Below are 25,150 nucleotides of genomic sequence, written 5' to 3'. Positions count from 1 at the left end.
AAAAAACGAGGAGAATCAGTGAAAATCCGGGGACGCTTTGATAAAAAAAAACCTAAAAATGAACATTTTGAGCCCAAAATGAGCGGTTTTGTCCCCAAAGCGGGGGGTTTCTTCGCCTGGGTGACATCCCTAGGATGCCATGATGATGTCATGATGATGTCATGATGATGTCATGATGACATCACCCCCTTTCTCCCCCCAAAAACCTGCAGAAGGTCCGGCACAGCAAACTGGCCGAGGCCGTGGAAAAGGCCATCGAGGAGAAGAAGTTCCTGGGCGGGGCCGACCCCTCGGCCGTGGAGATGTGTTACCCCCCCATCATCCAGAGCGGGGGCAACTACAGCCTCAAGTTCAGCGTCGTCAGGTGAGGGAGAATCCCAAAATCCGCGGTTTTACACCCAAAAATGGGCTGCGTCAAAATCGGTGCTTTTCGCCCCAAAAACGGGTTATGTGTCCTTGGGATGTGTTACCCCCCCATCACCCAGAGCGGGGGCAGCTCCAGCCTCAAGGTCAGCATCGTGAGGTGTGGGGGGGACCCAAAATCCAAGTTTTTACACCCAAAAATTGTTTATGTCGAAATCGCTGATTTCTGCCCCAAAAATGAGTTCTGTGTCGTTGAAATTGACATTTTTCAACCCCAAAAGCTGCCCTGGTGGCACAAAATCCCTTTTGACCCCTTCTCCCCAGTTTTTCACCCCCAGACCCCCATTTTTTTCCTATTTTTCCCTTTTTTCCCCATTTTTAACCAAAACCCTGCGTTTTGTGCCCGTTTCCGCAGCAACAAGTCCCACAGGCACTTTGGGGCCATCCCCTGCTCCAGGGGGGCCGTTTTGTCTCTTTTTATCCCTTTTTCCCCCCAATTTCACCCCCAAATCCTATTTTTTCCCTTTTCCCCCCATTTTTAACCAAAACCCCACGTTTTCTCCCTATTTTTGCAGCAAAAAGTCTCACATGCATTTCAGGGCCATCCCCTGCTCCGGGGGGACCCATTTATCCCTTTTTATCCCTTTTTATCCCTTTTCCCCCCATTTTTCACTCCAAAACCCCATTTTTTTTCCATTTTCCCCCCTTTTTCCCATTTTTAACCAAAACCCCGCATTTTTTCCCCATTTTCTCAGTGATGAGTCCCCTGAGCCCTTCGGGGCCCATCCCCTGCTGCAGGGGGAGCCTTTTATCCCCTTTTTCCTTTCATTTTTCACCCCAACCCCCCGTTTTTTACCCGTTTTCCCCCGTTTTTAACCAAAATCCTGCGTTCTGTGCCCGTTTCCGCAGCGACAAGTCCCACATGCACTTCGGGGCCATCACCTGCTCCATGGGCATCCGCTACAAGTCCTACTGCTCCAACCTGGTCCGGACCCTCATGGTGGACCCCCCCCAGGAGATGCAGGACCACTACTCCTTCCTGCTGCAGCTGCAGGAGCTGCTCATCCGCGAGATGAGACACGGTCAGAGCCCAAAAACGGCCAAAATCACCCCAAAAACAGCCTCAGGGACCCCAAAAACCCCCAAAACCACCCCAAAATACCCCAAAAACCCCCCAACCCTCCCCACTCCTCCTTCCTGCTGCAGCTGCAGGAGCTGCTCATCCGCGAGATGAGACACGGTCAGAGCCCAAAAACCCCCAAAACCACCCCAGAAACGGCTTCGGGGACCCCAAAAACCCCCCAAAACCACCCCAAAATACCCCTAAAAACCCCCCAAACCCCCCCACTTCTCCTTCCTGCTGCAGCTGCAGGAGCTGCTCATCCGCGAGATGAGACACGGTCAGAGCCCAAAAACGGCCAAAATCACCCCAAAAACGGCTTCGGGGACCCCAAAAACCCCCAAAACCCACCCCAAAAACCCCCCAAACCACCCCAAAATACCCCAAAACCCCCCCCACTCCTCCTTCCTGCTGCAGCTGCAGGAGCTGCTCATCCGCGAGATGAGACACGGTCAGAGCCCAAAAACCCCCAAAACCACCCCAAAAACAGCCTCAGGGACCCCAAAAACCCCCAAAACCACCCCAAAACCCCCAAAACCACCCCAAAATACCCCAAAAACCCCCCACTCCTCCTTCCTGCTGCAGCTGCAGGAGCTGCTCATCCGCGAGATGAGACACGGTCAGAGCCCAAAAACGGCCAAAATCACCCCAAAAACAGCCTCAGGGACCCCAAAAACCCCCAAAACCACCCCAAAACCCCCAAAACCACCCCAAAATACCCCAAAAACCCCCCACTCCTCCTTCCTGCTGCAGCTGCAGGAGCTGCTCATCTGGGAGATGAGACACGGTCAGAGCCCAAAAACCCCCAAAACCACCCCAGAAACGGCTTCAGGGACCCCAAAACCCCCCCAAAAACCCCCAAAATACCCCAAAAACCCCCAAAACCCACCCCAAAACAGCTCTGGGGATCCCAAAACCAGCCAAAATTACTCAAAAATACCCCAAAAACAGTTCTGGGGACCCCAAAAACCACCCCAAGAACCCCTGAAATACACCCCAAAACCCCCCATAAACACCCCAAAACTCCCCCAGAAACACCCCAAAAACACGCCGAAAAACCCCCAAAACCGGCCCCAAAATCACCCCAAAACCAGCCCCAAAATCACCCCAAAACCAGCCCCAAAATCACCCCAAAACCAACCCAAAAACCCCCCAGAAACACCCCAAAAACATCCCAAAATAATCCCAAGACCAACCCCAAAATTGCTCAAAAATCCTCCCAAGCCTCACCCCCAAACCCCCCCAAAATCACGCCCAAAACCACCTCAAAAACCCCCAAAACCAGCCCTGGGACCCCCCAAAAACTCCCAAAACCACCCCAAAACTTCCCTGGGACCCCAAAAACCCAAAATCCCTCTGGGATCCCCCAAAACCACCCTAAAAACCCCCTTGAAACCCCAAAAAACCCCTTAAAGCCCCCCCAAAAACCTCTGGAACCCCCCAAAAAAACCCCAAACCCCTCTAAAGTCCCCCTGGGACCCCCAAAACTGGACAGAGAGCTTCTCTGGGACCCCAAAACCCCCCTTGGGACCCCAAACCCCCCCCTGGGACCCCAAAACCCCCCTGGGACCCCAAAAACCCCCCTGGGACCCCAAAAACTCCCCTGGGACCCCAAACCCCCCCCCTGGGACCCCAAAACCCCCCCGGGACCCCAAACCACCCCTGGGACCCCAAAATCCCCCCCTGGGACCCCAAAACCCCCCCTTAGGACCCCAAAACCCCCCCTGGGACCCCAAAACCCCCCTTGGGACCCCCAAAACCCCCCCTTGGGACCCCAAAACCCCCCCTGGGACCCCAAAACCCCCCCGGGACCCCAAACCACCCCTGGGACCCCAAAACCCCCCCCTGGGACCCCAAAACCCCCCCTGGGACCCCAAACCCCCCCCTGGGACCCCAAAAACCCCCCTTAGGACCCCAAAACCCCCCCTGGGACCCCAAAACCCCCCTTGGGACCCCCAAAACCCCCCTTGGGACCCCAAAACACCCCCCCCGGGACCCCAAAACCCCCCCCTGGGACCCCAAAAACCCTCCTTGGGACCCCAAAACCCCCCCAGGACCCTTTAGGGTGACCCCAAACCCCCCCTTTCCCCCCCCCCCCAGGGGCCAAACTGTGCGACGTCTACGGGGCCGTGATGGACGTGGTGAAGAAACAGAAACCCGAATTATTGCCCAAAATCACCAAGAATTTGGGGTCAGACACGCGGCTTTGGGGGGTTTGGGTCGTTTTGGGGGGCTTTGGGGTCATTTTGGGGGGGTTTGGGGTCACTTAGGGGGGATTTGGGGTCATTTTCGGGGGGGTTTAGGGTCATTTTCAGGGGATTTGGGGTCATTTTGGGGGGGTTTGGGGTCACTTTGGGGAGATTTGGGGTCAATTTGGGGGGATTTGGGGTCATTTTGGGGGGGTTTGGGGTCACCTGGGGGGGTTTGGGGGCGTTTGGGGTCAGGGTTTGGGATTTTGACCCCTGTTTTTGGGGGGTTTTACCCCCAGTTTGGGGGTTTTTCCCTCAGATTTGGGATTTTTACCTGTATTTTGTGGTGGCTTTCCCTCAGTTTTGAGGTTTTACCCTGTATTTTGTGGGGTTTTTCCCTCAGTTTTGGGTTTTTCCCCTCAGCTTTGGGGTTTTTACCCCTGTTTTGTGGTTTTTTTCCTCAGTGTTGGTTTTTTACCCCTATTCTTTGGGTTTTTTTCCACAGTTTTGCGTTTTTCCCCTCAGTTTGGTTTTTTTTCCCCTATTTTGTGGGGTTTTTTCCCCTATTTTGTGGGTTTTTTCCCCTATTTCGTGGTTTTTTTCCCCACTTTTTTATTTCCCCCCTCAGTTTAGGGCTTTTTATTCCTATTTTCTGGGGTTTTCTCCTCAGTTTTGGGTTTTTTTCCCCTATTCCATGGAGGTTTTCCCCCACTTTTGGGTTTTTTTCCCCACTTTAGGGTTTTTTTCCCCACTTTTGGTTTTTTTCCCCACTTTTGAGGGTTTTTCTCCTCAGTTTTGGGTTTTTCTCCTCAGTTTTGGGTTTTTTTCCCCTCAGTTTTGGGTTTTTTTCCCCACTTTTGAGAGTTTTTCTCCTCAGTTTTGGGTTTTTTTCCCCACTTTAGGGGTTTTTTCCCCACTTTTGGGTTTTTTTCCCCACTTTTGAGGGTTTTTCTCCTCAGTTTTGGGTTTTTCTCCTCAGTTTTGGGTTTTTCTCCTCACTTTTGGGTTTTTTTCCCACCTTTTGAGGGTTTTTCTCCTCAGTTTTGGGTTTTTCTCCTCAGTTTTGGGTTTTTTTCCCCACTTTTGGGTTTTTTTCCCCACTTTAGGGGTTTTTTCCCCACTTTAGGGTTTTTTTCCCCACTTTTGAGGGTTTTTCTCCTCAGTTTTGGGTTTTTCTCCTCAGTTTTGGGTTTTTTTCCCACCTTTTGAGGGTTTTTCTCCTCAGTTTTGGGTTTTTCTCCTCAGTTTTGGGTTTTTCTCCTCAGTTTTGGGTTATTTTCCCCCCTTTTGTTGTTTCCCCCCCTCAGGTTCGCGATGGGCATCGAGTTCCGCGAGGGCTCCCTGGTCATCAACAGCAAGAACCAGCAGCGCCTGCGGAAGGGTCAGGGACCCCAAAATCGCCCCTTTTCCACCCAAAACCCTCCCTCTGCACCACAAACATTCATCCCCCTTTTCTGAGCCCCACAATCAGATTTTTCCACCCCAAAATCGGCATTTTCCGCCCCAAAATCAGCATTTTCCGCCCCAAAATCGTCCCTTTCCCGCCCTCAAATCGACCTTCCCCCACAAAAGTTTTCATTTTCACCCAAATCGTCGTTTTCCCCCCCAAAAAAATCCTCATTTGCCCCCCCAAAAATCCTCGTTTTTCCTCCAAAAATCCTCATTTTCCAGCCTAAAATTGTTTTCCCGCCAAAACCCTCCTTTTCCTGCAAAAAAAAATCCTCATTTTCCCCCCAAAACCCTCGTTTTCCTACCAAAACCCTCAATTCTCTGCCAAAAATCATTTTTCCAACAAAATCCTCATTTTCCCACCAGAAATCCTCATTTTCCCACCAAAATCCTTGTTTTCCCTCCAAACCCTCCTGTCCCCCTCAAATTGTTATTTTTTTTCCTCAAAAAATGCAATTTTCCCCTCAGAAATTGTGTTTTCCCCTCAAAACCATCGTTTTCCTTCTGAGAATCCTCATTTTCTCCCCAAAAATCATCATTTTCCCCCAAAATCACCCCCACTCTCATTTTTTCCCCCCAAAATCCTGATTTTAACCCCAAAATTACCGTTTTTCTCCACATCATCATTTTCTCCCCCCAATCAACCTTTTCCCCCCAAATTGTCACTTTTTTCCCCACATTGTGTTTTTTTTCCTCCAAAATCCTGATTTTTTACCACCAAAATTGTCATTATTCCCCAAAATCATCATTTTCCCCCCAAAATCAACCTTTTCCCCCCAAATTGCTGTTTTTTCCCCACAATGTCATTTTTTTCCCCCCAAAATCCTGATTTTGCCCCCAAAATTATCATTTTTCCCCAAAATCAACATTTTCCCCCAAGTTGTCATTTTTTTCCCACATTGTCATTTTTTACCCCCAAAATCCTGGGTTTTACCCCTAAAATTCTCATTTTTCCCCAAAATTACCATTTTTCCCCCGAAATCACCGTTTCCTCGCCAAAACCCCTCATTTTCCCCCCAAAATCACCATTTTTCCCCCAAATCACCATTTCCACCCAAACCCCCTCATTTTTCCCCCAAACCCCTCCCTTTCCCCCAGACCCCCTCCCCTTTTCCCCCCCCCCTCACCCCTGACCCCCCCTCGGCCCCAAAATCTCCCCGTTTCCCCCCCAGCCCCCCGTTTTTCCCGGTTTTGGGGGTTTTTGCCCAAATTGGGGGTTTTTGGCCCCAGGAATGGTGTTCAGTGTCCACGTGGGGCTCTCGGACCTGCAGAACAAGGAGGGCAAGCGGCCGGAGGAGAGGACCTACGCCCTCTTCATCGGGGACACCGTCCTCGTCGACGAGGTACGGACCAGTATAGACCAGTATAAACCAGTATAAACCAGTACAGACCAGTACAGAGCAGGGACCCCCCCAGTGCTCCCAGTACTGGTCCGGACCTACGCCCTCTTCATCGGGGACACCGTCCTTGTCGACGAGGTACGGACCAGTATAGACCAGTACAGACCAGTACAGACCAGTACAGACCAGTACAGACCAGTACAGAGCAGGGACCCCCCCAGTGCTCCCAGTACTGGTCCGGACCTACGCCCTCTTCATCGGGGACACTGTCCTCGTGGACGAGGTATGGACCAGTACAGACCAGTATAAACCAGTACAGACCAGTACAGACCAGTATAAACCAGTACAGAGCAGTACAGACCAGTACAGACCAGTATAGACCAGTACAGACCAGTACAGAACAGTACAAACCAGTGCAGACCAGTGACCCACCAGTGCCCCCCAGTGCCCCCCCAGTCCAAACCAGTCACCCCCAGTACAAACCAGTGCCCCCCCAGTGCCCCCCAGTCCAAACCAGTGCCCCCCCAGTGCCCCCCAGTGCCCCCCAGTACAAACCAGTGCCCCCCCAGAGCCCCCCAGTACAAACCAGTGCCCCCCCAGTCCCCCCCAGTCCAAACCAGTGACCCCCCAGTGCCCCCCAGTGCCCCCCCAGTCCAAACCAGTGCCCCCCCAGTGCCCCCCAGTCCAAACCAGTCGCCCCCAGCGCCCCCCAGTGCCCCCCCAGTCCAAACCAGTGCCCCCCCAGTGCCCCCCCAGTCCAAACCAGTGCCCCCCCAGTACAAACCAGTGCCCCCCACTCCAAACCAGTCGCCCCCAGTGTCCCCCCAGTCCAAACCAATCACCCCCAGTCGCTCCCAGTCCAACCCAGTGCCAACCGGTGGGTGCTCCTCACTGCCCCCTGCAGGACGGCCCCGCCACGGTGCTGACGGCCGTGAAGAAGAAGGTGAAGAACGTCGGGATCTTCCTCAAGGTCAGCAAATTGGGGCTTTAAGGGGCCAAATTTGGGGCAATTCGGGGCCAAATCGGGGAAAAGGCGGTTTTAGGGGGGTTCCATGAGGATTTCTGGTGGGTTTGCCCCAGTTTTGGGGGGATTTAGGAACGTTTGGGGGAGAGGGGTTTAGGAATGTTTTGTGGGGGTTTGCCTCAGGTTTGGGGGTTTTTTTTACCTCAGGTTTGGGGTTTTTTTACCTCAGGTTTAGGGGGTTTTTTACCTCAGGTTTGGGGAGGCTTTTTACCTCAGTTTTAGGGGGATTTTTACCTCAGACTTGGGGTTTTTTTACCTCAGGTTTAGGGATTTTTTTACCTCAGGTTTGGGGGTTTTTTTACCTCAGGTTTGGGGGGGTTTTTGCCTCAGGTATGGGGAGTTTTTTACCTCAGGTTTGAGGGGTTTTTACCTCAGGTTTGAGGGTTTTTTAACCTCAGGTTTGGGGGGTTTTTTACCTCAGGTTTGGTGAGTTTTTTACCTCAGGTTTGGGGGGTTTTTTACCTCAGGTTTGGGGGGTTTTTTTACCTCAGGTTTGAGAGGTTTTTTACCTCAGGTTTGGGGAATTTTTTACCTCAGGTTTGGGGAGTTTTTTACCTCAGGTTTGGGTTTTTTTTTACCTCAGATTTGAGGGGTTTTTTACCTCAGGTTTGGGGAGTTTTTTACCTCAGATTTGGGGAGGTTTTTACCTCAGGTTTGAGGGGTTTTTTATCGCAGGTTTGGGGAGGTTTTTACTTCAGGTTTGAGGGGTTTTTTACCTCAGTTTTGGGGGGTCTTTTACCTCAGGTTTGAGGGTTTTTTACCTCATGTTTGGGGAACTTTTACCTCAGGTTTGAGGGGTTTTTCACCTCAGGTTTGGGGGGTTTTTAACCTCAGGTTTGGGAGTTTTTTACCTCAGGTTTGGGGAGCCTTTACCTCAGGTTTGGGGAGTTTTTTACCTCAGGTTTGGGGAGTTTTTTACCTCAGGTTTGGGGGTTTTTTTACCTCAGCTTTGAGGGGTTTTTTACCTCAGGTTTGGGGAGTTTTTTACCTCAGATTTGGGGAGGTTTTTACCTCAGGTTTGAGGGGTTTTTTATCGCAGGTTTGGGGAGGTTTTTACTTCAGGTTTGAGGGGTTTTTTACCTCAGTTTTGGGGGGTCTTTTACCTCAGGTTTGAGGGTTTTTTACCTCAGGTTTGGGGAGTTTTTTACCTCAGATTTGGGGGGTTTTTTACCTCAGGTTTGGGGATTTTTTTACATCAGATTTGGGAAGTTTTTTTTACCTCAGATTTAGGGTTTTTTTTTATCTCAGATTTGGGGTTTTTTTTATATCAGATTTGGTGGGTTTTTACCTCATATTTGTTTGGGTTTTTTTTTACCTCAGATTTAGGGGTTTTTTACCTCAGTGTTGGGGTTTTTACCTCAGTTTTGATGTTCTTACCTGTATTTTGTGAGGTTTTCACCTCACCTTTGGGGGTTTTTACCTCAGTGTTGGGGTTTTTACCTCAGTTTTGGCGTTCTTACCTGTATTTTGTGAGGTTTTCACCTCACCTTTGGGGGTTTTTACCTCAGTTTTGGGGTTTTTACCTCACTTTGCCTTCTCCCCCAAACCCACCCCCTCTCCCAGCCCGTTTCCCCCCGGATTTGGGGTTTCTCACCCCGTTTTCTCCCCGGTTTCTCCCCCAGAACGAGGATGAGGACGAGGAGGAGCCCGACAAGGACGCGGCCGAGGACCTGCTGGGCCGGAGCTCCCGCGCCGCTCTCCTCACCGAGCGAACCCGGGTGAGACCCCAAAATCCACCCCAAAAACCACCCAAAACCCACCCAAAACCCCCTAACCCTCCCCCCCAAAATCTCCCCAAAAATCCGCCCAAAAATCCCCCAAAACCCACCCCAAACCCACCCCAAAAACAGCCTTGGGGATTCCAAAACCCCCCAAAAACCACTCCAAAAACACCCAAAAAGAGCCCTGGGAACCCAAAAACACCCTCAAAACCACCCCAAAAAAAACCCCAAAAAGAGCCCTGGGAACCCAAAAACCCCCAAACCCACCCCATAAAACACCCCAAAAACACCCAAAAAGAGCCCTGGGAACCCAAAAACCCCCAAAACCACCCCATGAAACCACCCCAAAAACACCCCAAAAAGAGCCCTGGGAACCCAGAAACACCCCAAAACCACCCCATAAAACACCCCAAAAACAGCCTTGGGAACCCAGAAACACCCCCAAAACCGCCCAAAAAAACCCCCCAGAAGAGCCCTGGGAACCCAAAAACACCCCAAAACCACCCCAAAAAAACCCCCAAAACAGCCCTGGGAACCCAGAAACACCCCCAAAACCACCCCAAAACCGCCCAAAAAACCCCCCAAAAAGAGCCCTGGGAACCCAAAAACCCCCAAAACCACCCCAAGAACACCCCAAAACCCACCCCAACCCCTCGCCAAAACCAACCCTGACCCCCCCAACCCCGAGGGGGATCCCACACCCTCGGGGTGACCCCAAAATGCCCCGTTTCCCCCCCAGAACGAGCTGACGGCGGAGGAGAAGCGCCGCGCCCACCAGAAGGAGTTGGCCACCCAGCTCAACGAGGACGCCCGGCGCCGCCTCACCGAGCAGCGCGGCGAGCAGCAGACACAAAAGTAACCCCCCCGACCCTCCCAACCCCAACCTCCTGACCCAAAACGGGCGGGTTTGACCCCAAAACCCCCGTCCCCAGGGCCCGCAAGTCGAACGTGTCGTACAAGAGCGCGGCGCTGCTGCCCAAGGAGCCGCACGTGCGCGAGATGAAGATCTACATCGACAAGAAGTACGAGAGCGTCATCATGCCCGTCTTCGGCATCGCCACGCCCTTCCACATCGCCACCATCAAGGTGAGGGGGGCCCCAAAATCCACCCCAAAATCACCGGGATTCACCCCAAAATCCACCCCAAAATCCCCGCCCTTCCACATCGCCACCATCAAGGTGAGGGGGGCCCCAAAATCCACCCCAAAATCCCCGGGATTCACCCCGAAATCCACCCCGAAATCCCCGGGATTCACCCCAAAATCCCCGCCCTTCCACATCGCCACCATCAAGGTGAGGGGGGCCCCGAAATCACCGGGATTCACCCCAAAATCCACCCCAAAATCACCGGGATTCACCCCAAAATCCCCGCCCTTCCACATCGCCACCATCAAGGTGAGGGGGGCCCCGAAATCACCGGGATTCACCCCAAAATCCACCCCAAAATCACCGGGATTCACCCCAAAATCCACCCCGAAATCCCCGCCCTTCCACATCGCCACCATCAAGGTATGGGGGGCCCCAAATCCTCAGAATTCACCCCAAAATCCCTGCTCTTTGTCCCAAAATCCCTGTCAAAAAACACCCCAAAAAACTCCCCTAAATCCTCCCAAACTGCTCCAAACCCCCCCAGAATTCCTCAAAAACCCGTCAAAAAACACTCCAAGAAAACCCCCCTAAATCCCCCAAAATGGCTCCGAAACTGCTCTGAAATTCCTCAAAAACACCCCCTAAAAAAAAAAAACACTCCAAAAAACTCCCCCAAATCCCCCAAAAGGCTCCAAAATACCTCAGAAACACCCCCTCGAAAATCCTTCATTTTTGGGCTGAAATCCCTCCTTTTTGGGTGGAAATCCCTCATTTTTGGGTGAAAATCCTTCATTTTTGGGCAGAAATCCCTCATTTTTGGGCCGAAATCCCTCCTTTTTGTGCAGCCATCCCTCCTTTTTGTGCTGCCATCCCTCCTTTTTGGGCCGAAATCCCTCCTTTTTGGTCCCAAACCCCTCCTTTTTGTGCTGCCATCCCTCATTTTTGGTCCCAAACCCCTCCTTTTTGGTCCCAAACCCCTCATTTTCGGGTCCGTGTCCCCCCCAGAACATCAGCATGTCGGTGGAAGGCGACTACACGTACCTGCGCATCAACTTCTTCTGCCCGGGCAGCGCCCTGGGCAGGAACGAGGGCAACATCTTCCCCAACCCCGAGGCCACCTTCGTCAAGGAGATGTGAGTGTGTGTAAACAAACATTCCTGTAGGGCCTACAATAATAACGGGGGGTGTTTGGGAACACGAGTTCCTGTAGGACCTACAGTAATGGGGGTGCAGGGCCCTGGGCAGGAACGAGGGCAACATCTTCCCCAACCCCGAGGCCACCTTCGTCAAGGAGATGTGAGTGTGTAAACAGACCCTTCCTGTAGGGCCTACAGTAAATATGGGGGGTGTTTGGGAACAAACCATTCCTGTAGGACCTACAGTAATAACGGGGGGTGTTTGGGAACAAACCATTCCTGTAGGGCCTACAGTAATTATGGGGGGTGTTTGGGAACAAACCATTCCTGTAGGGCCTACAGTAATTATGGGGGGTGTTTGGGAGCAAACCATTCCTGTAGGGCCTACAGTAATTATGGGGGTGTTTGGGAACAAACCATTCCTGTAGGGCCTACAGGTGTTTTTTTGGGGTCCGGAGGCTGTTTTGGGGGTTTCTCACCCATTTTTGGGTCCCCGAGGCCATTTTTGGGCTCCCTGAGTGTGTTTTTGGGGTCCCTGAGTGTGTTTTTGGGGTCCCTGAGTGTGTTTTTGGGCTCCCTGAGTGCGTTTCTGTCTCCCCCCAGCACGTACCCAGCGTCCAACCTGAAGGGGTTTCTGTGGGTTCCTGAAGGGGTTTTTTTGGGTTCCCGAGGCCGTTTTTTGGGGTTTCTCACCCATTTTTGGGTCCCCGAGGCCATTTTTGGGGTCCCCTTTGGGTGTTTTTGGGGTCCCTGAGTGTGTTTTTGGGGTCCCTGAGTGCGTTTCTGTCCCCCCCAGCACGTACCGGGCGTCCAACCTGAAGGGGTTTCTGTGGGTTCCTGAAGGGGTTTTTGTGAGTTCCCGAGGCTGTTTTTGGGGGTTTCTCACCCATTTTTGGGGTCCCCGAGGCCATTTTTGGGGTCCCTGAGTGTGTTTTTGGGGTCCCCGAGGCCATTTTTGGGTCCCTGAGTGTGTTTTTGGGGTCCCTGAGGCCATTTTTGGGGTCCCTGAGCGCGTTTCTGTCCCCCCCCAGCACGTACCGGGCGTCCAACCTGAAGCCCCCCGGGGAGCAGACGGTGCCGGCGTCCAACCTGCAGAACGCCTTCAGGATCATCAAGGAGGTGCAGAAACGGTACAAGACCCGCGAGGCCGAGGAGAAGGAGAAGGAGGTGAGGGGCTTCGGGGGGATTTGGGGTGTTTTGGGGGGATTTGGGGTGTTTTGGGGCGTTTTTTTGGGTGGTTTCGGCGGCGTTCAGGGGCAGTTTTGGGGTGTGTTGGGGTGTCTTGGGGCAGTCTTGGAGTGTTTTGGGGCAGTTCTGAGGCAGTTTTGGGATCTCTTGGGGCAGTTCTGGGGCTGTTTGGGGGCAGTTTTGGGTTGTTTGGGGGCAGTTTTGGGTTGTTTGGGGGCAGTTTTGGGTTGTTTGGGGATCTCTTGGGGCAGGTTTGGGGGTGTTTTGGGGGCAGTTTTGGGTTGTTTCAGGGGCATCTCGGGGCAGTTTTGGGGTGTTTGGGGGCAGTTTTGGGGAGTTTTGGGATGTTTTGGGGGCAGTTTTGGAGCTATTTCAGGGTGTTTCAGGGCATTTTGGGGTGGTTTTGGGGTGTTTTGGGGCAGTTTTGGAGGATTTGGGGCCATTTCAGGGCCGTTTTGGGGCCATTTTGGGGCGGTTTTGGGACGTTTGGGGGCAGTTTTGAGGCAGTTTTGGCACATTTGGGGGCGGTTTTGGGGTGTTTTGGGGCAGGTTTGGGGTGTTTTGGGGCAGGTTTGGGCCATTTTGGGGCAGTTTTGGAGCATTTTGGGGCCGTTTTGGGGCAGGTTTGGGGTGTTTTGTGGCAGTTTTGGGGCAGTTTTGGGGGTGTTGTGTTCTGGAGACAGTTTGGGGGGCATTTCGGGGCCATTTTGGGGTGTTTTGGTGCCGCTTGGGGGCAGTTTTGGGGCAGTTTCAGGGCTATTTTGGGCTGTTTTGGGGCATTTGGGGCCGTTTTGGGGCCGTTTTGGGGCCGTTCTGGGCCGTTGTGTGCCTGTTTGGTGCCGTTGCCGTGCCCTGAGGCCGGTGGGGGTTGTTTGTAGGGCATCGTGAAGCAGGACTCGCTGGTGATCAACCTGAACCGCAGCAACCCCAAGCTCAAGGACCTCTACATCCGACCCAACATCGCCCAGAAGAGGATGCAGGGGGCCCTCGAGGCGCACGTCAACGGTGGGCTTGGGATTGGGGTTCTTTTGGGGCTTTCATTGGGGTTTGGGGGCTTTTATGGGGGTTCAGTGGGGTTTTTTGGGTTTTCACTGCGTTTTCTGGGGTTTATTTGGGGTTTCATTGGGATTTTTGGGGTTTTCATTGGGTTTTGGGTTTTATAGGGGGTTTTCTTTGGGTTTTTAGTGGTTTTTTTTTTGGTTTTCCTTGGGGTTTTTTTGGGGGTTTCATTGGGTTTTTTGGGTTTTTATTGGTTTTTTTTGGGTTTCCATTGGAGTTTTTTTGATTTTCACTGGGGTTTTGGGTTTTCATTGGGTTTTTTGGTTTTTTTGTGAGTTTTCACTTTTTTGGGGGGGTTTCATTGGCTTTTTTGGGGTTTTATTGGGGTTTTTGGGGTTTTTTTGGTTTTCATTGGGTGTTTTGGTTTTTTTCAGGTTTTATCGGGGTTTTAGGGATTTTTTGGGGGGTTTTCATAGGGGTTTTGGGGTTTTCATTGTTTTTTCACTGGATATTTTGTGTTTTCATGGTTTTTGGGGTTTTTTTGGGGGTTTTCATTTGGGTTTTTTTGGATTTTCATTTTTTTTCGTCCTTTTTGGGTTTTCATTGGGCTTTTTTGGGTTTTTTGGGGGTTCCATGGGGGGTTTTTGGGTTTTTTTTGTGTGGGTTTGGGTGTTTTTGGGGTGTCCCTGGGGGTTTTCCCTGTTTTTCGGGGTCATTCTCCTCGTTTTTGGGCTCAAACCGGGTGTTTTTGGGTCCTCAGGGTTCCGGTTCACGTCGGTCAGGGGGGACAAGGTGGACATCCTGTACAACAACATCAAACACGCCGTGTTCCAGCCCTGTGACGGCGAGATGATCATCGTGCTGCACTTCCACCTCAAGGTCTGGGGCAAAAAACCGGGATTTCGGGCAAAAAATGGGGATTTTGGGAAAAACACAGGTTTGGGGGGAAAAATGGGGATTTCGGGCAAAGAACTGCTGGGTTTGGGGTCAGAGTCTGTGATGGGGAGATGATCATCGTGCTGCACTTCCACCTCAAGGTCTGGGGCAAAAAACGGGATTTTGGGCAAAAAATGGGGATTTTGGGGAAAAACACGGGTTTGGGGGGAAAAAGGGGGATTTTGGGCAAAAAACTGCTGGGTTTGGGGTCAGACCTTGGGGTTTGGTGCAAAACACGGGGATTTTGGGGTGAAACCTCTGGAATTTTGGGTGAAACCCAGAGGTTTTGAGGTGAAATCTCTGGATTTTGGGGTGAAATCCGATAGTTTTGGGGTGAAATCCAGGGACTTTAGGGTGAAATCTGGGGGTTTTGGGGTGGAAATTTGTGTGTTTTGGGGTGAAAATCTGTGGATTTGGGGTGGAAATTTGTGTATTTTGGGGTGAAACGCCTGGATTTTGGGGTGGAATCCCCTGATTTTGGGGTGAAACCCCTGGATTTTGGGTCCCCAGAACGCCATCATGTTCGAGAAGAAGCCCTGATTTGGGGTGAAATCCCATGATTTGGGGTGAAATGCCATATTTTGGGTGTAATTCTGGTGGTTTTGGGTCCCCAGAACGCCATCATGTTCGGGAAGAAGCCCTGGATTTGGGTTGGAATCCCATGATTTGGGGTGAAATGCCATATTTTGGGTGTAATTCTGGTGGTTTTGGGTCCCCAGAACGCCATCATGTTCGGGAAGAAGCCTGATTTGGGTGTAATTCCCTGGATTTTGGGTGTAATTCCCATGTTTTTGGGTCCCCAGAACGCCATCATGTTCGGGAAGAAGCCCTGATTTGGGTTGGAATCCCATGATTTGGGGTGAAATGCCTGGATTTTGGGTGTAATTCCCTGTTTTTTTGGTCCCAGAACGCCATCATGTTCGGGAAGAAGCCCTGATTTGGGGTGTAACCCCTGGATTTTGGGTGTAATTCCCTGGTTTTTGGCTCCCAGAACGCCATCATGTTCGGGAAGAAGCGGCACACGGACGTGCAGTTCTACACCGAGGTGGGCGAGATCACCACGGACCTGGGCAAGCACCAGCACATGCACGACAGGGACGACCTCTACGCAGAGCAGGTGGGGGGAAAACGGGGGGAAAACGGGGAAAAAACGGGGGAAAACGGGAAAAAACGGGGAAAAAATACGAAAAAACGGTGAAAAAATAGCAAAAAATGGGGTAAAACAAGAGGAAAGGGGGCCTGGAGCTGCACAGGCACCACAGGGACGGGCTGTATGCACAGCAGGGGGGGAGAAATGGAGTGAAAACGGGAGAAAACGGGAAAAAACGGTGAAAAAATATGAAAAAACGGCGAAAAAATGGGAAAAAATGGAAAAAAAATGGGAAAAAATGGAAAAAAATGGGGTAAAACAAGAGGAAAGGGGGGCCTGGAGCTGCACAGGCACCACAGGGACGGGCTGTACACAGAGCAGGGGGGGAGAAATGGGGTGAAAACGGGGGAATTTGGGAAAAAATGGGAAAAACGGGATAAAAATGGGGATAAAATGGGAGGAAACGGTGAAAAACGGGGATCAGAGGGGGTTTGAGGGGGAGAAAAGGGAACCAAAGGGGCTCTGGAGGGAGGAAAGGGGGGATTGCCCTGGGTTTGGGGGGGTTTGGGGTGTTTTGGGCTCGTTTCTGTGCATTTTGGGCTCGTTTCTCTCTGTTTTAGAATCACTTCCTTGTGTTTTGGGCTCGTTTCTGGGTGTTTTGGGGTCGTTTTTGCCCATTTTAAAATCACTTCCGTGCATTTTGGGCTTGTTTGTGTCTATTTGGGGCTCATTTCTGTCTATTTTGGGCCCATTTCTATCTATTTTGGGCCCATTTCCATACATTTTGGGCTCATTTCTGTGTGTTTTAGGTCCGTTTCCATGTATTTTGGGTTCATTTCTGTCTGTTCTGGGCCAATTTCCATACATTTTGGGCTCATTTCTGTGCACTTTGGGCTCATTTCTTTCTATTTTGAGCCCATTTCTGTGTATTTTGAGCCCCTTTCTCTACATTTTGGGTCCCTTTCCCTCCATTTTGGGCCCCTTTCCCTCCATTTTGAGCCCATTCCTCTACATTTTGAGCCCATTTCTGTGTATTTTGAGCCCCTTTCCCTCCATTTTGGCCCCATTCCCTCCGTTTTGGGTCCATTTCCCCGTGTTTTGGGCCCCAGATGGAGCGGGAGATGCGGCACAAGCTGAAAACGGCCTTCAAGAACTTCATCGAGAAGGTCGAGGCCCTCACCAAGGAGGAGCTGGAGTTCGAGGTGCCCTTCCGGGAGCTGGGGTACGTCCGGGGCTTTCGGGGGATTTGGGGGATTTTTGGGGAGTTTTGGGGATTTTTTGGGAATTTTTTTGGATTTTTTTAGGAATTTTGGGGGGGTACATTTGGAATTTTGGGGGATTTTTTGGTGACTTTTCAGGATGTTTCCGGGAGAGTTTTTGGGGAGTTTTGGGGTCCTGGGATGGCTCTGGGGGTCCTGGAGAGTTCCGGGATTTTTTCAGGTTTTTTGGGGATTTTTCAGGATTTTTTGGGGGATTTTTTTAGGATTTTTTTTAGGATTTTTTGGGGGGTACATTTTGAATTTTTGTAGGATTTTTTGGTGACTTTTCAGGATGTTTCCGGGGAAGTTTTGGGGTCCTGAAATGGGTCTGGGGGTCCTGGAGAGTCCTGCAATTTTGGGAGATTTTTGGGGGGATTTTTTGTGCGTTTTATCAGGATTTTTTGGGGGGAGTGTATTTTGAATTTTGGGGGATTTTTGGCGGCTTTTCGGGACGTTTCTGGGGGAGTTTTTGGGGGTCCCCTCAAGGATTTGGTGGGTTTTGGGGTCCCTCTGTGAATTCTTGGGGTTTCTCTGTGAATTTTTGGGGTCCCTCTGTGGATTTTTGGGGTCCCTCTGTGGGTTTTGGGTTCCTTCTGTGGGTTTTGGGGTCCCTTGGCCTGTTGTGCCCATTTTTGGGGTCCCTCTGTGGGTTTTGGGGTCTCTCTGTGAATTTTGGGGGTTTCTCTGGGTTTTTTGGGTTTCTCTGGATTTTTGGGGTCCCTCTGTGGATTTTTGGGGTCCCTCTGGATTTTTGGGGTCTCTCTGTGAATTTTTGGGGTTTCTGTGGATTTTTGGGGTTTCTCTGTGTGTTTTTGGGGTCCCCTGGCCCGCCGTGCCCATTTTTGGGGTGATTCTGGGTGGTTTTGGGGTGATTTTGTGTGGTTTTGGGGTGATTTTGGGTGGTTTTGGGGTGATTTTGGGTGTTTTTGGGGTGATTTTGTGTGTTTTTGGGGTCCCCTGGCCAGTTGTGCCCATGTTTGGGGTGATTTTGGGTGGTTTTGGGGTGTGTTTGGGTGGTTTTGGGTTGATTTTGGGTGGTTTTGGGGTGATTTTGTGTGGTTTTGGGGTGATTTTGGGTGGTTTTGGGGTGTGTTTGGGTGTTTTTGGGGTGATTTTGGGTGTTTTTGGGTTCCCCTGGCCCGCCGTGCCCATGTTTGGGGTGATTTTGGTGTTTTTGGTGCCCAGGTTCAACGGTGCCCCGTACCGCAGCACCTGCCTCCTGCAGCCCACCAGCAGCGCCCTCGTCAACTGCACCGAGTGGGTGAGTCCAGCACGTGTGCCCAGGGGTGCTCAGGTGTGTCCCAGGTGTGCCCAGGTGTGTCCCTGGTACCCCCAGGTGTGCCCAGGTGTGGCCCAGGTACCCCCAGGTGTGGCCCAGGTGTGTCCCAGGTGTGTCCCAGGTGTGTCCCAGGTATCCCCAGGTGTCCCCAGGTGTGCTCAGGTACCCCCAGGTGTGTGCTCAGGTACCCCCAGGTGTGGCCCAGGTGTCTCAGATGTGTCCCAGGTGTGCTCAGGTGTCCCCAGGTGTGTCCCAGGTACCCCCAGGTGTGTCCAGGTGTGTCCCAGGTACCCCAGGTGTGTCCCAGGTGTGTCCCAGGTACCCCCAGGTGTGTCCAGGTGTGTCCCAGGTACCCCCAGGTATGCCCAGGTGTGGTCCAGGTACCCCCAGGTGTGCCCAGGTGTGTGCTCAGGTACCCCCAGGTGTGTGCTCAGGTACCCCCAGGTGTGCCCAGGTACCCCCAGGTGTACTCAGGTGTGTCCCAGGTAGCCCCAGGTGTGCTCAGGTACCCCCAGGTGTATCCAGGTGTCTCCAGGTGTGCCCAGTTCAGTGTCCCAGGGGTTCCCAGCTATCCCAGGTGTATCCAGGTGCCCCCAGGTGACTCACCTGTCCCCCCCCCCCAGCCGCCGTTCGTGGTGACCCTGGACGAGGTGGAGCTGATCCACTTCCCCCAGGTGTATCCAATTCAGTGTCCCAGGGGTTCCCAGCTATCCCAGGTGTATCCAGGTGCCCCCAGGTGTTCCCAGGTGTATCCAGGTGCCCCCAGGTGACCCCCAGGTGTTCCCCCAGCCCCCGTTCGTGGTGACCCTGGACGAGGTGGAGCTGATCCACTTCGAGCGGGTGCAGTTCCACCTGAAGAACTTCGACCTGGTCATCGTGTACAAGGACTACGCGCGCAAGGTGACCATGATCAACGCCATCCCCGTCGCCTCGCTCGACCCCATCAAGGAGTGGCTCAAGTGAGACCCTTTTTGGGGACATTTCGGGGCTTTTTGGGTCGTTTTGGGGCATTTTGGGGCGTTTTGGGGCATTTTGGGGCGTTTTTGGCGTTTCTTCGGCGATTCGTCAACGCGGGTTTTTTTTGAGCCTTTGAGGGTTGTTTTGGGGCTGCTCGAGGGGGTTTGGGGTTTTTAGGGGTGCTCTTGGGTGGGTTTGGGGGTTTTTTTGGGTTGTTATGGGTGGGTTTGAGCTTTTTGGGGGGTTTTGGGGCTTTTTGGGTGGTTTTGGGGTGTTTTTGGCGTTTCTTCGGCGATTCGTCAATGCGGGTTTTTTTGAGCCTTTGAGGGTTGTTTTGGGGCTGCTCGAGGGGGTTTGGGGTTTTTAGGGGTGTTCTTGGGTGGGTTTGGGGGTTTTTTTGGGTTGTTATGGGTGGGTTTGAGTCTTTTGGGGGGTTTTTTTGGGGCGTTTTGGGGCGTTTCCGGCGGTTTTTCGGCAATTCATCAACAGGGTTTTTTTGAGCCTTTCCGGGGTTGTTTTGGGGCTGCTCGAGGGGGTTTGGGGTTTTTAGGGGTGCTCTTGGGTGGGTTTGGGGGTTTTTTTGGGTTGTTATGGGTGGGTTTGAGTCGTTTGGGGGGTTTTTTGGGGGGGTTTTTGGGGGGTTTTTTGGGTGTTCCGTCGACGGGTCCTTCAGGGGTTGGTTTGGGGCCTGTGTTGGGTTGGTTTGGGGTTCCTCGAGGGGGGGTTGGGGGGGTTTTTGGGTATTTTTGGGTGGTTTTGGTATTTTTGGGGTGTTCTGGGGTATTTATGGGTGGTTTGGGGTATTTTGGGGTTGTTTGGGGTATTTTTGGGTGTTTTGGGGTATTTTTTTGTGGTTTTGAGTATTTTGGGGTTGTTTTGGGTATTTTTGGGTGGTTTTGGGGTGTTTATGGGTTGTTTTGGATGGTTTTGTCCCCCCTGTCCCCTCACCTGTCCCCTGTCCCCTCACCTGTCCCCCTGTCCCCTCACCTGTCCCCTCCCCTGTCCCCCCCAGCTCGTGTGACCTGAAGTACACCGAGGGCGTCCAGTCCCTCAACTGGACCAAGATCATGAAAACCATCGTGGACGACCCCGAGGGCTTCTTCGAGCAGGGGGGGTGGTCCTTCCTGGAGCCAGAGGGGGAGGTAACTCACCTGGAACTCACCTGTGTCACACCTGTACCTTACCTGTGTCTCACCTGTCCCGTCCCACCTGTCCCTCCCCACCCCGAGGGCTTCTTCGAGCAGGGGGGGTGGTCCTTCCTGGAGCCTGAGGGGGAGGTAACTCACCTGTTTCACACCTGTGTCACACCTGTACCTCACCTGTAACTCACCTGTGTCACACCTGTACCTTACCTGTGTCTCACCTGTCCCGTCCCACCTGTCCCTCCCCACCCCGAGGGCTCCTTCGAGCAGGGGGGGTGGTCCTTCCTGGAGCCTGAGGGGGAGGTAACTCACCTGTTTCACACCTGTGTCTCACCTGTCCCACACCTGTCCCTCACCTGTGCCTCACCTGTCCCTCCCTGTCCGGGCAGGGCTCGGAGGCGGAGCCGGGGGACTCGGAGTCGGAGCTGGAGGACGAGACCTTCAACCCCTCCGAGGAGGACGAGGAGGAGGAGGAGGACAGCGATGAGGACTATTCCTCCGAGGCTGAGGAGTCAGGTGAGGGCACCTGGGCACACCTGGGCACACCTGGGGGAGGTTTGGGGGCTCACCTGGGCACACCTGGGGGCTCCTGGGGGAGGTTTGTGGGGGTTTGGGGCTTACCTGGGCACACCTGGGGGAGGTTTGGGGCTCCCCTGGGCTCACCTGGGCACGTTTTGGAGCTCCTGGGGGAGGTTTGGGGGGGTTTGGAGCTCACCTGGGGGCTCCTGGGGGAGGTTTGGGGGGGGGTTTGGAGCTCACCTGGGCCCAGCTGAGCTCACCTGGGGGAGGTCTGGGGGGCTTGGGGGCTCACCTGGACACACCTGAGCTCACCTGTTCTCACCTGTGGCAGAATATTCCAAGGACTCCCTGGGCAGCGAGGAGGAGAGCGGGAAGGACTGGGACGAGCTGGAGGAGGAGGCCCGGAAAGGTGGGGACGGGGGGGGCACCTGGGACCCCCCAAAACACCCCAAAAACACCCCCAAACACCCCCAAAATACCCCCAAAACACCCCCAAAATACCCCCAACCACCAAAAATACCCCCCCTGGGACCCTCCAAATACCCCAAACCTCCCAAATTTTCCCCAGGACTCTCCAAACCCCTCCCAAAACTCCCCTGAAACCTCATCAACCCCCTGCCCCAAATCTCCCAAAACCCCCCCAAAAAATCTCCCCAAAAATCCCCAAAAGATTCCCAAAAAATCCTCCAACCCCCCCAAAAAAAACCGTCCCAAAAATCCCAAAAAGATTCCCAAAAAATCCCCCCAAAATCCCCAAAAATCTCCCCAAAACCAAAAAGAATCCCCCCAAAAAAATCCCCCAAAAAATCCCACACCCCCCAAAAAATTTCCCCCCAAAAATCCCAAAACTCTTTCCAAAAAATCCCCCAAAAATCAAAAAAAATCCCCCAAAATCTCCCAAAATTCCCAAAAATTCCCCCAAAAAATCCCCCAAAAATCCCTCGAAAATCCCCAAAAATCCCCCAAAAATCCCAAAAATTCCCCCAAAAAATCAAAAAAAATTCCCTCAAAAATCCCAAAAATTCCCCCAAAAAATCAAAAAAAAAAAATCCCCCCAAAATCCCAAAAATTCCCCCAAAAAATCAAAAAAAAAAAATCCCCCCAAAATCCCAAAAATTCCCCCAAAAATACCCCAAAAATCCCCAAAAATACCCCCAAAACCACCCAAGACCCCCATTACCCCCCACCCCACTCTCACCCTCCCGGGACCCCCCAAACCCCCCCTAATCTCCCCCAAACCCCCCCAAATCCCTCCCCCAAGACCCCAAACCCCCCTAATGTCCCCAATCTCCCCCAATCCCCCCAATCCCCCCCAACCCCCCCTGATGTCCCCCCAAATCCCCCCCAATCCCCCCCAAACCCCCCCAAACCCCCCCCAATGTCCCCCCAATCCCCCCAATCCCCCCCAATCCCCCCCCAATGTCCCCCCCAATCCCCCCCAATCCCCCCCAAATCCCCCCCAATCCCCCCCCAATCTCCCCCAAATCCCCCCCAATCCCCCCCAATCCCCCCCCAATGTCCCCCCAATCCCCCCAATCCCCCCCAAATCCCCCCCCCAATCCCCCCCAATCCCCCCCCAATCCCCCCAATCCCCCCCAATCCCCCCCAATCCCCCCAATCCCTCCCAAACCCCCCCTAATGTCCCCCCAAATCCCCCCCAATCCCCCCAATCCCCCCCAATCCCCCCTAATGCCCCCCGCCCCCCCAGCGGACCGCGAGAGCCAGTACGAGGAGGAGGAGGAGCGCGGGCGCGGCCGGAAGAGGAAGGGCCCCCCTGGGCGGGGCCCCCCCCCGCCACGGACCCCCCAAGAAGAAGAGGAAGTAGAGGGAGGGACCCCCAACCCCCCCCCGAGAGGATTTTGGGCTCAAAACCCCCGTTCTGGGGACTTTCCGGCCCCTTCTCCCGCCCTTTGCCCCAGGGGGGGGGTTGGTTTGAGGGTCCCCCCCCCCGTGGGGTTTTGGGGGGGGTCCCCTCGGATTTTGGGGTGTCCCCCCCCCCCGTGGATTTTCGGGGGGTTCCTCCCGGATTTTTTTGGGGGGGTTTTCCCGAGTTTTTTTGGGGCGTTTTCCGTCGAAATGTTGGTTTTTTGTTGTTTTTGTTTTTTTTTTTTCCTGCAGTTTCGGGGGGTTTTTTTTTTTTGGGGGGGGGTTTTAGGGGGGTCCCACCCTGAGGGATCCCCTCACAAAATTTGGGGGGGGTCCCCGTGAATTTTCCGGGGTTTTTTTGGGGTTTTTTTCCCCCCGAATTTTGGGGCTTTTCCCGCAGTTTCCGGACGTTTCTCCCGCAGTTTTCCCGCTGGTTTTTCATCGAAATGTCGCCGTTTCTCCCCAAAATTCGGGGGCCCGGGGGGGGTTCAGGGGGACCCCTCCGGATTTTGGGGCTTTTCCGACTGTTTTTTGGGGTCTCGTTCCAGTTTTTTGACATTTTTTTGGGTCCCATTCCCATTTTTTGACGTTTTTTGGGTCCCGTTCCCCTTTTTTGACGTTTTTCCCTCAGTTTTTTCGTCGAAATGTCTCCGTTTCTCCCCAAAATTTGGGGCTCTCGGGGTCCCCAGGTGGGATTTTGGGGTAATTTGGGGATCTCCCTCCGTGTTTTCGGGGGTTTTTCGTGCGAAACTTGAAGGTTTTTGGTTAAAATTCCCGGGTTTTTCTCCCAAATCCCAGAATTTGGGGGGTTTTTGACAGAATTTGAGGGGTTTTTTGTCAGAATTTGGGGGGTTCCCGTCAGATTTTGGTGTTTTTCCCTCAAAATTTGGAGGGTTTGTGTCAGAATTCAGTTTTTTACCTCTCATTTTGGGGGATTTTTGTCAGAATTTGGGTTTTTTCCCTCAGAATTTTGGGTATTTTTCTCAGAATTTGGGGTTTTCCCCTCAGAATTTGAGGTATTTCTGTCAGAATTTGGAGTTTTTCCCTCAGAATTTGGGTATTTTTGTCAGAATTCGGAGTTTTCTCCTCAGAATTTGGTTTTTTTCCCTCAGAATTCGAGGTATTTTTGTCAAAATTTAGAGTTTTCCCCTCAGAATTGGGGCGTTTCCCCCCAAGTTTCCCCCCGTTTTCCCTCAAAATCCGGAAGTTTTGACCAAAATTTCAGTTTTTTCCCCTCAATCCCCTCAAACTTTGGGGTTTTTTTTTCTGTCCGTGGGGGGAGGGACCCCAAAAAAAGGGTCTGGGGGGGCCCCAAAATCCCCCCTTAATTGATTCAAATCCCCCTTTAACGACCCCAAACCTCATCGGGGGACCCAAAAATCCACTTTTAGGGACCCCAAAACCCCCTTTAGGGCCCCAAAACCCCCTTTAGGGCCCCAAAAAATCACCTTTAGGGCCCCAAAAATCACCTTTGGGGCCCCCAAAAAGGGTCAGGGGGACCCCAAATCCCCCTTTAATGACCCAAAACCCCCTTGAGTGACCCCAAAACCTCCCCCGGGGACCCCAAAATCCCCCCCCTTTCCCCTTTTTTTTTAGTCCCTATTTATGGGGGGGGTCTGAGGGGGTTCCCCCTCCCCCCCCTCAGTTTTTGGGAGGGTTCCCCCTGTTTTTGGGGGTCCCTCCCCCCCCTCCGCCCCCCCCCTTCCCCTCCCCGCGGCTCTTTTCCAACAAAAGTTCAATAAAAACGTGGTTTTTTTAAGGTTTTTTAACTAAAACGGGACTTTCTGAGGCCCCCTCCCCCCCAAAAAAAAAAACACTCAGAAATGGGGGAGGAAAAAGGGGCAAAAACGGTTAAAAAAGGGCGGGAGGAAAGCGGATTAAAATGGGGGGAAAACGGGTAAAAAACAGGGGGGAAACTGGTTTAAAATGGGGTTAAACTGGTTTGAATTGGGGTTAAAGCAGTTTGAGGAGGGGTTAAACCAGTTTAAAGGGACAAAACCAGTTTAAAAGGGGTTAAAAACCAGTTTAAAAGGGTTAAAACCAGTTTAAAAGGGTTAAAACCAGTTTGAGTTGGGGCTAAACCAGTTTGAAGGGACAAAACCAGTTTAAAAGGGTCAGAACCGGTACAAATCGGGCAGAGCTGTTTCAAACAGAGACAAATCCCGTCCGAAAGGTCCCGAAAGGCCCCCAAAACCAGCGAGAAAAGGCCCCAAAACCAGCGAGAAAAGGCCCCAAAAACCAGCCCGGACTGGAGGGAGGCCCCGCCCCCCCGCCGTGACTGACAGCGCCGCCCGCCAATCGGCGCCCTCCTCCCCGTTCCGCGCGCCCGACCAATCGCCGCCCCGCTTCGCGCCTCGAGCCCCGCCCAGCCCGTTCCGGCCAATGGCGTCGCGCGCCCCTCAGGCCCCGCCCCAGCGCCGCGCGCCGCGATCCGCCCTTTCCGATTGGTTCTCCCCTCTGGAGAGGGGCGGGAGGGAAAAGAGC

The 25,150-nt window shown here is 52.9% G+C and overlaps 1 protein-coding gene across 5 annotated transcripts in view; it reads left to right on the top strand.

Annotated features, from left to right (window-relative positions):
* LOC127465979 (FACT complex subunit SPT16-like) overlaps nucleotides 1-24,505 on the top strand; it is a 29,843-nt gene extending 5,338 nt beyond the window's left edge. The window contains exons 6-27 of one of the 5 annotated variants that reach the window (XR_007902506.1): nucleotides 213-364; nucleotides 1,273-1,445; nucleotides 3,584-3,674; nucleotides 4,980-5,053; nucleotides 6,352-6,464; nucleotides 7,366-7,431; nucleotides 9,108-9,203; nucleotides 9,946-10,061; nucleotides 10,139-10,292; nucleotides 11,301-11,428; nucleotides 12,463-12,598; nucleotides 13,498-13,624; nucleotides 14,379-14,497; nucleotides 15,546-15,671; nucleotides 16,754-16,866; nucleotides 18,089-18,164; nucleotides 18,972-19,141; nucleotides 20,152-20,281; nucleotides 20,671-20,797; nucleotides 21,132-21,209; nucleotides 22,509-23,661; nucleotides 23,746-24,505. Coding sequence is in view for 1 of the 5 variants with exons in the window: in XM_051776503.1 (XP_051632463.1) it covers nucleotides 213-364; nucleotides 1,273-1,445; nucleotides 3,584-3,674; nucleotides 4,980-5,053; nucleotides 6,352-6,464; nucleotides 7,366-7,431; nucleotides 9,108-9,203; nucleotides 9,946-10,061; nucleotides 10,139-10,292; nucleotides 11,301-11,428; nucleotides 12,463-12,598; nucleotides 13,498-13,624; nucleotides 14,379-14,497; nucleotides 15,546-15,671; nucleotides 16,754-16,866; nucleotides 18,089-18,164; nucleotides 18,972-19,141; nucleotides 20,152-20,281; nucleotides 20,671-20,797; nucleotides 21,132-21,209; nucleotides 22,509-23,008 (2,865 nt within the window). In the remaining 4 variants the exon portion in view is untranslated. Of the gene's footprint in view, nucleotides 1-212; nucleotides 365-1,272; nucleotides 1,446-3,583; nucleotides 3,675-4,979; nucleotides 5,054-6,351; nucleotides 6,465-7,365; nucleotides 7,432-9,107; nucleotides 9,204-9,945; nucleotides 10,062-10,138; nucleotides 10,293-11,300; nucleotides 11,429-12,462; nucleotides 12,599-13,497; nucleotides 13,625-14,378; nucleotides 14,498-15,545; nucleotides 15,672-16,753; nucleotides 16,867-18,088; nucleotides 18,165-18,971; nucleotides 19,142-20,151; nucleotides 20,282-20,670; nucleotides 20,798-21,131; nucleotides 21,210-22,508 lie in introns of all 5 variants that reach the window. The other 4 variants (XR_007902505.1, XR_007902507.1, XR_007902504.1 and 1 more) reach the window with 4 other exon arrangements.
* Nucleotides 24,506-25,150: the final 645 nt, after the last annotated feature.

The sequence above is a fragment of the Manacus candei genome, unplaced genomic scaffold, assembly GCF_025592945.1.
Source record: "Manacus candei isolate 608988 ecotype Guabito, Panama unplaced genomic scaffold, ASM2559294v1 h1tg000551l, whole genome shotgun sequence".
In the NCBI taxonomy this organism is placed as follows: domain Eukaryota; kingdom Metazoa; phylum Chordata; class Aves; order Passeriformes; family Pipridae; genus Manacus; species Manacus candei.
This window is presented reverse-complemented; position numbering and strand designations above follow the sequence as displayed.